The 9711-nt window shown below is 45.6% G+C and overlaps 1 protein-coding gene across 2 annotated transcripts; it reads left to right on the forward strand.

Annotated features, from left to right (window-relative positions):
- The first annotated feature begins 3095 nt into the window (after nt 1-3095).
- Nucleotides 3096-5751, forward strand: LOC127300885 (uncharacterized). Of its 2 annotated transcripts, none has more exons than XM_051331092.2 (7): nt 3096-3226; nt 3548-3651; nt 3739-3780; nt 4336-4506; nt 4600-4773; nt 5022-5234; nt 5328-5751. In XM_051331092.2, exons 1-7 carry the CDS (start codon nt 3211-3213, stop codon nt 5610-5612), a joined length of 1005 nt encoding a protein of 334 aa, XP_051187052.1. In that variant the 5' UTR covers nt 3096-3210; the 3' UTR covers nt 5613-5751. The 2 variants fall into 2 exon arrangements, with proteins under 2 accessions (XP_051187052.1, XP_051187046.1); XM_051331086.2 differs by having other exon boundaries at nt 3099-3310.
- Nucleotides 5752-9711: the final 3960 nt, after the last annotated feature.

Here is a 9711-nt window from a genome sequence, read left to right on the forward strand (position 1 = left end):
GCGGTTATCCACAACACGTTCAATAATGTTCATAGGTATTTTGTATGGAACCTCTTTCTCACCTGGCGCCTCATCCACTACCCTTGCAGTAGTAGTAGATTTTCCAAATAGAAATTCAAGAGAAGATCTCTCCATAATGAATTATAGCAGCAGGAATAAAATCAGCACGTACAGAAAAAGTTTCCCTTACCAATTCCACTTACCAATAGCGCTTCACTCCCTGGCAACGGTGCCAGAAAATAGTCTTGATGACCCACAAGTATAGGGGGTGTATCGTAGTACTTTCGATAAATAAGAGTGTCGAACCCAACGAGGAGCAGAAGGTGTTGACAAGCAGTTTCGATGAAGGATTCACTGTAAATGCTCACAGACAAGTATTCAGGGGGTTTTGATATAGCAGATAAATAAAGTACGAGTAAGTAAAATGCGAGAATAATAATTGCAGCGAGTGGCCCAATCCTTTTTAGCACAAAGGACAAGCCGGTTTGTTTACTTATAATGACCAAACATTCTTGAGGACACACGGGAATTTAGTCTAGTGCTTTCGCTTCATATAGCTGATTAATCTTCATTGTTTTGATAAGTGTTGTGTGGGTGAACCTATGCTAATGCACCGCCCTTCCTAGGACTAATACATACTTGTGATTATACCCCTTGCAAGCATCCGCAACTACAAGAAAGTAATTAAGATAAATCTAACCACAACCTTAAACTCTGAGATCCTGCTATCCCTCCTGCATCGATATACCAACGGGGGTTCAGGTTTCTGTCACTCCGGCAACCCCGCAATTGGCAAACGAATACAAGATGTATTCCCCTAGGCCCATAAAGGTGAAGTGTCATGTAGTCGACGTTCACATGACACCACTAGAAGAATAACACCACAACTTAAATATCAAACCATTGAATATTACCCAACATAATTCACTACTAACATTTAGACTTCACCCATGTCCTCAAGAACTAAACGAACTACTCACGAGACATCATATGGAACATAATCAGAGGTGATATGATGATGAATAACAATCTAAACATAAACCTTGGTTCAATGGTTTCACTCAATAGCATCAATAACAAGTACTAATCAATACCGGGAGAGTTTCCCCTATCAAACAATCAAGATTCAACCCTAGATGTTACAGCGGTGACGAGGTGCAGCGGTGGAGATGATGGTGATGATGATCCCAATGATGTCCAGCTCGATGACGGTGACGATGGCGTCGATTTCCCCCTCCGGGAGGGAATTTCCCCGGCAGATTTCAGCCTGCCGGAGAGCTCTTTTCTCTCTGGTGTTTTCCGCCCCGCAGAGGCGGCTGTAACTCTTCGCGATTATCCTCTGGAGCTTAGGTTTTCGGGATGAAGAAGTACGCGAAGGAGAGGCGGCAGAAGGGGGATGTGGGCCCCTCCCCACAAGGCGGCGCGGCCAGGCCTATGGGGGGGGCCATGGCGGCCCTCCTCGGCTCCTCCTTTTGGCTAGCTCCGTCTTCTGGAAAAATAAGATTTTCAGTGTAATTTCCGTCAATTGTTGATCTTCCGAAATATTGCATTCTGATGGTGCTTTTTCCAGCAAAAGCCTGACTCCGGTGCGCGATTCTCCAATAATCATGAAACATGCAAAATAGATGAAATAACATAAGTATCATCTCTAAATATGAAATATATCAATGAATAACAGTAAATTATGATATAAAATAGTGATGCAAAATGGACGTATCAGGTGGCGGCTAAGTGCAGGCGGCGTGCCAATCCCGCCGCCGCCCCAGGGACGCGCCCTCGAAGCCGCCATCGAGGAGGCCCGACTAACATTGTTGGACTAGGACCGCGCCGAGCCACGCTACCACCCCGACAACCTGACGGCGTGGAACTCCTACTTCCTTCGCCGGTGGGAGCAGGAGCTCCCCGCGTACGACGGCCCGCCGCCTCCGTGCAACAACACCGCCGGACGCAAGCGGTGGTGGAGCGTGCCGGGCCGGACGCTCGAGGCCGTCCTCAAGCACATCGAGGGCGGCAACTTCCCCCTTCTGAAGATGCCCCGCTGTCGAGGGCATCGGCCAGCCACCGCTGGGTAAGTAGCTGGCAGCCACGGTGCATGGCTGCCAGTTCCTCGTCGTCCGGTTTGGTGTCGAGGTCGATCTCCAGGTCGGCGCCATCTTGGGCGCCGGTGAAAAAGGAACCATCTTCCCCGCCGAGCACCCGCGCGCGCGGCAGCGGCGGGATCGTCATCCGTGAGCCCTCGAGGGCGCAAGGACGGCTCCGCCCCAAGCGCGAACCCGACGCCTCCGGCGAGCGGAAGCGCAAGCCGGCGAAGGTGAAGGTGGAGGAGGCCAAAAGCGCCGAGGACGCCGCCATCCTCGAGGTCGTCATGGCGAGGTCCCTCCAGGACCTCGTTCCCGCCGAGAACGCCATGCCCCTCGACCAGGCCTGTGCCTGGTCGAGGGAGCAGTGGGAGAAGGAGGAGGCGGAGCGGCAGGCGAGGCTCCTCGAGGACGTCGCTCGCTACCGCCGGCCTGCGACTCCTCCATCCGGCGTCGCCGTCCCTATCATCGACCTCGAGGAGTCCGACGACGACTGGTACAAGCCATCGCCGTCTCCGCCTCACACCAGTGGCCGGTGGGGAGACGCCGGCTAAGGCAGCAGCCAGGCGGCGTTGGCGCCGCCGCAGTTCGACGACGACGGCTCCGACGATGATGGCGCCGGCGGCGACGGCGACTACACGGTGTCCTACCGCCATTTGGGCATGTAGAGCGCCGTGTTTTAATATTTAGAGTTGTATTCCCCTGGCCGAATTCGAAATATAGTCGAATTCGGCCCCTATCTATGAACTTCGCCCTCTATATAGTAAATATCACTAAAGTTAGTCTAAATTCAATCGTTTTTTGCCATATTTTGTCAAGTTTCCGTTTTTCAAATTTAGATCGGCGTCTTCGGCTGAGATCGCGGCTGGGAAACTAGTCCTCCCCACGTCAAATTTACGTCTAATCCAGAGTGGAGATGCTCTAAGAACTCAACTACTCATGAACCCTATAACTTGTCGGCCCTAAAAATCATATTTCACTCGTAGAGGTGATTAGGTTACACAACCGCCGGGTCGATAGGAGGTCCCGACCCCACGGTCCCGGCCACCTGGACTCATCTCCAGAAGAAAAAGACTCGCCGTTCTTAGCCGCCGCGCACCTCTTCACCTGCGATTTCTCGGTAGCGCGCACGATGGCTACAGGCATAGGTGAGGCGGCCTCAACCTCCCCTCCCTCTCCATCTCTCGGTAACGCGCATACATGCACGTCGGAGAAGATCTTGAATCGTGACGGTAAGACTTGAAACCCTAGATCGGAGCCCGTGTCTTGCTCTACATGTGGATCGTGAGGAGGCCCGGCTGAGTTCGCATTCTATCTCGCGGCTGCGGTGGATAGGGCAACCGCCGCTTCTCCGCAGCCCCGAAAACCCTTGCCATCCGCCTCCGTTGAATCCAAAGCCCGCCTCACATCCTCAGACCCCGCCGCTTGGTTGTACGCTTACTTCTGTTTGCTTGATTTATCTTCTACAGGACAAACCTACAAGATTCCTGGCCTAGTCAAGCTGCTATTCGAGACACCCTCTGGCTTCGCAATTTTCTCTTTTGACGAGCACTATCTTAAGAAGGATATTAAGGTACTGCTTGATTTGTTTTTTCTTCCTTTAACTTCCATATTTACAGTCAATGACACAATCCAATTAACCTATTCTATTTTTCTGCAGCACATCTGGATATACTTCGTGGGTAAATTCTGGCACAAAAGGGTTAGTAACGCCACCATTTTCCTATTAGTTACTTACAGCAGGCTTCCATCTTTCTTTTTTTTTGCAATTTGGGCTGAGGGGGAGTACAATATTTGCAACGGCTTATTGTTCTTTCTCTGTCAGTATTAACTCAAAGTGAGAACTATAAGAAAAAACACAGCCTATAACTGTAGCATGCTGTTGGGTTTGTCCAACTTACTAGGGTTACTAAATTCACTTGTAACAAAAATTTCTATGAATTATTTAGGAATTTGTGCACCTTATTGTGCTGTTGCTCCACATGTGACGTGATACTGTGATCCCTCTATGGCCGAGAAGGCCATGATAGGAAAAAAGAACTAAGCAGCGAGCACTACATTAATACATGAGCAGGTTAAGAGTTCCACTGAATTAACTACGTGAGCAGGTTAAGACTTGAGCACGGCTATATATTTGTGGCTGAGACAGTCCTACTGAATTACCTCACCTCCTAGCAGAACTGAAGCACATTCAATAATATCGCTATTTGACAAGCTTTGTTTTTTTGTTCTAAACATGCTTGCCCTTGTTTCTCAGATTTTCCGGCTGCATGAGTTCCGAAAGTTCGAGGACACGCGCAACGTCATTAACCTTACTGCCCAGACAATAGATGTGGGCCTGACCAAGATGCTCTGGACGCACTGCGACGCTGACGAGACACTAGTTGTTGGAAGCCTTGCATATAAAGACTTGATAAAAAAATTACTGGTTTGTATAAGTGTCTTAAGTAGAGCTTTATGGCTTATCTCCCTAGTTGTTTATGCTTGTGTGCACAGTACATATTACCATTTTCTTTTTCAGGGGCTAAACTGTCATTATGAGGAAGCTGTGAAGGAGGTGATGTGGGGTATGCAGAATCTCATGCATACTCTAGTGCCTCAAGAACAGTCTCCGATTAGTAAGGATGACTTGCTTCCCAGCCTAGGATTGAACGTGGTCTTAAATCGATACAACCTTAATGTCAAGAAAGAGATGGTGAGCTTAGTGCTTGTCCTTCTGTTCTCTGTTATGCATTAGTTTCTGTTTTATCATTATCTTGTCATGTAATGTTCCTGTCTGGTTGATTGTGCTCTCCTAATACTTTATTGCCAGTGATGAAAGGTTTTCATAGAAACACTATTATCATAAACTATATTTGAGAATCTCAATTTGTTTTATTCATCTTCTGGATTTTTCTTGCCTATGTTCTTTGTTGTGATTAAGCAATGCTACTTTTTACCCAGCTTAATGAATGTATTATTAAGAAGACTGCCAAGGTGTATGAAACTGATATACGTGAAAACGCACATTTGAGGTTCTTGTGCAAAAGGTTTGATGAGAGGTTGAAGAAGGTATCTGCGCTTGATACAAAAGACTGGAATTTATTCAAACTTGCAACAGCTTTGAAGATGGTGGCTGATCCTCAAGGAAGAGTTAAACTTGGTCCTCCTTACAAGGTGATCCTTATTTTTGTGTGTGCAAAAGTTGTATAGTATACATATGCTGGACAGTTTTCATTTTAGCTGTGTACTGAAGTATGTTTGTTTCAGATCTTCTCAAGCCATGAGCTTACTGTGATTAGACGTGATGCATCTCTATATCAACAGACAATAAATAAGGACACTATCTTGCAAATCTATGATGACGTTGTTTCTCTCCGCATGCTTAAGGCAGAATTGCTGTACGACTTGCGCATCTTGGTTAAGAAAGCTAAAGCAGAACTGAATACTGAAGAAGAGCAGGAGAAGATTTCAGCAAATGATCCTGACTCCAAGAAGCAAGTTGACCACTATCCTCACAGCTACGAGCAACAACAATTATTAAGCACTAGTTGAATGCCCGTACGTTGCAACGGTTCCTCAAGATTTCTTACTTTGTCGCACATGTGAATCCGATGCATTTGGAAATTCATGTTTATAAATAATATGGTTACATAGCAGTGCATTGTCTAGATAAATAATTTATTTTTGAAAATTCGCCCTATATTAGATCAATGTATAATATATCGGCTCAGCCTGGCAGGGGGGCACTTGTTCAATCAACACATGCCCACTGAACTCACTATTCCCTAGCCAAGAGTAACTTGATTATCTAAACACAAGAAAATCTAGCTAGCAAAGAAAAGAGCAAATTCATATTATCCTTTGCTATCCCTGAAATGCAGGACTTGTTAGCTTCTTTGCTAGAAACATAACTTGGAGTTTTGATATCGACTCCAAATTATTATATGACAGTGTATTATCTTGATTAATTGAAATGATGCTGCAACGAGAAAACAAGTTCTCACCAAGGTAGTGCTAGTGGTAAGATGTGCGAGCCACAAAATTCTTGGAATTTTACTCTTGGATGCATGACAACAACCCCATCTGAATTAATATAGCTTGCCACAAGAAGATAAGTAAAAAAAAATCATCCGTATTGTTTACTTGCGTGAGGATTTAATAATAGCAATTTTATGTCCTACACACTATTTATTCTAGACAAACAATAAAAAGAAGCTTGCAACGCTCTCGGTGACATCTTTCGACACATACATATCTGGATTGATCAAATAAACATATGTTCAGTTGTGCACTTCAGATACAGCCGAATCTTCAAAGTTTGATTGCCTTCTTGTAACTGCACTAATAACCCTCCAATTTATTGTATCTATCTATCATGAAACACAGAAACACAAACATACATTAGGGTGAATCGATGGTCAAAACCAGGGTTATAGAAAAGCTGAACCATTCATTTTTGAAAAAAAAGGTTGCCCCCAGCTACATTTCATCATGAAACCACAAGTTCACGCCTTCACGGGAGGTCACAACTCACAAGTAGAAGCAGAACTAAGCCTACAACCATTACATAAAATAGACAAATGCAACAAAACTGGGAGGCGAGTGATCAAGTGAATATAGTATTGGATCCTCTATAACAGAGAGAATGCTTCATCCAATTTAGCATTCGATCTCTGGGCTCCTTTGGTTTCACAGGGGCGTATGACAAGCACGAAAACATACTGGAGAACCGTCAACCACAAAACCAACGAGGGTTGCAAAGGGGCAGGAGCTGGTGTCCGTCGTGTCATCCTCGCGGTATGCCGCCATGCATCCCTGTGGGAATCTCCACGTAGACCAATCGTCGACCACAGAGACGACCAGGGCTTCTGTGGCCAATGTCATGAGCTGGCCCTCGAACAGGAGCCATAACTGTGTCACTCCCACCTGCCACCTCCTCCTGCCCCCAATTTCCTTCACGCTGGTGAGAAGGAAAGAGGAACAAGCTGAGCTCCCGAGCCGCAGTTGCGACCACCTGCTCATGGGGATGCTCCACAACGAACAACAATAATAGCATGACAAAAAAGGCCTATTACAGCTAAGAGGTAGCTTTTACACGCAGGAAAAATACAAATTAAGCAATTGACATCTAAATACTGCCCTAAACCGGTATTTCATACTCCAAATGGCAAGACTACCAACCAATTATCTATCCGTTTGTGTATCTTTAGCCTGTCTCAAGAAAAATGGAGATAAGTAGTATGTACATATTCACATGATATAAGAAATTAAAAAATGCGATCTTAGGAAATGCAGGCATTCAAGAAAGAGATATTACAATGTAGATATAAATGCGAACTATGTAAACTCCAGCTATGGGCAAAATTTGCTAATTAAGGCTAAGGTGACTGCAGTTGATTTTGTTAAACTAATAACACAAACAAGAGATTAGTATGGTTGTTACGGGCAACTATGACAACTGCGTAGGTAGGTTACAAAACATACCAAGCCTCCCATTGGCACACAATAGAGGCCCTCAGAATGGAAACAGTCAGGCAAGCCCAGGAGTTCGCCGGGGTGAGCTGCTTGACACACATCGGCCATGGTGGATCTCTGTCCTTTCTAGAAGCAAATCAGACCCAATAGAGGAGTCAACCTCGGGCCTCAATGGACGCAGCGCTTGCTATGTGGTTTGGGCCTTGACAGTGTGCAAAGAAATTGCATAGGTCTCTTCTAAGCAGCAAGCTGGCGGTGGACCTTGGCGGCAACAACACCACCGACGGGAAGGAGTGAAGAGGTGGTGGATTCAGACAACAAAATTCCTTGCATATTCACTGAATCATGATGAACTTTGCAAACAACAAATCATGCCATGTTGTTAACGGTTAAAACATTAGTTAACTAACTTAGCCTGGTAGAGATGATTTCTCACTGGAGGGACATTATCAAAAAGTCGGCTCAGCATGATGTACCTAATCATTTTAACATGAAGGGATGCTAAGGTGTTATCTTGTAAGAAGCCAATGAGATGGTTCACATGTGGGCTACCATGGTTGGACATGTTGATGGTCAAAATCATTATACAGTTCTCACATGGTATCCGTACCAAAAAAAAATAGGATAACCAATATATGCTACCATTCGAATCACCTCATATAAACCTGGTTCTAACATTTCATTGCAACGAAGTACTACTATTGAACTCAAGTGCAGATATCTAACCGAGAGAATACTGAGTTCAGCAGCAACCTTTAATCCTAGTATAATATATTCCGGATTATAAATAGACACTTCCATACTGCAATCACACACTTCATATACAAACCAAGAACTATTTTCTCAAACCCTGTGTTTGGATGCAGTGAATTGGGCCTAGAATTTGGGAATTGGAATTAGGGTCTATAATTCCCCTGTTTGGATGCACGTGAAATTAGTGTCCGGAAACTCAGCCTAATTCCAGCCCCCACCTCCGAAGCGTTTTTTATCAAAGGAACAATTCGGAGGGTCGAGGCTCCGTATTGGCGTGGAATCTTCCTCCCCGCATAGTCGCCTACTCGTTCGCAGACGAGGAGTTCCGCGAGGACTCTCGATTCCCTCGATCGCCGGCGACAGTGAGCCTCCTCGCCCTTCTATGCCTCTCCTCACCCGGCCGTCCTCTCGCTGTCCCTACCCGGCCCTGGTCGCCCCTCCATGATCCCGCCCCAAATCAGTTTGAATAGCGGGATGGGAACGGTGGCTGGAGGTGGAACGGCGGCGATTGGTGGTACTTCGGCGTTAAGGCAATGGCGGCGGTGTTTTCTGGGAACTGGTTTCTGGCAGGGTGTTCATGGCGGGGAAGTTGTTCGTCGCATACACTGTCAGGTCGTGCGTACACTGCGCGTCTGAAGCAAACTGCAAATTGCGTATTTTTCTAGGATCTGCCACTTCTGTACATTCTAGGTTTCCATTTTTTTCTGAAGCTCTGAAGCAAACTGCAAACTGCGCGTCTGAACCTATATGTATTCTAGGTTTGCATGGACCACGCCCGAAGCAAACTGCAACACCGACAGTGTGCGCGTCTCGCCGGAATGACAGCCGCGGTCGTGCGTGTGCGTGTGTTCGTTTTGTACGTGCAGGCCTCCGTTGGAACCATTAGCTATGGTGCTAGCTAGAGCTTTGTATCACGAGATGACTATGTTCAGTTAGTCCAGTGCCATACAGTACGTATAAATACCTACGGTGCTAGCTAGCTTTGTATCAGAGTTGATCATGTTTGATTAGTCGAGTACTCGAGTGACATGCATGTATAAGTTATGGTGCTAGCTAACTTAATTCGTCCAATTCAATGGTTTATACATCCAAACAGAAATTGAAATTGGATACACCATTTAATTCTAACATCAAATTTCAAACGTATCCAAACAACAGAATCGAATTTAAAGTCAATTCATTTCCATCCTAGATTTGGAATTCTCAGTCCAATTCAATTATAGGACCAATTCTGTGCATCCAAACAAAGCGAAAGATAATTTCTAAGGCCTAAAACATATCAAGCAAATCACATAAAAATCAAAAGTGGAAAAGTGCACTGTATAGTCACGTTGATGCCACTACAGCCTTACCTAGTATGCCATCAGAAACATTAACATGATCCAGAGTTTCTGAATCACAAGGACACCGTACCGCTTCTGCC

This window comes from Lolium perenne, chromosome 1 (genome assembly GCF_019359855.2).
Source record: "Lolium perenne isolate Kyuss_39 chromosome 1, Kyuss_2.0, whole genome shotgun sequence".
Lineage (NCBI taxonomy): Eukaryota > Viridiplantae > Streptophyta > Magnoliopsida > Poales > Poaceae > Lolium > Lolium perenne.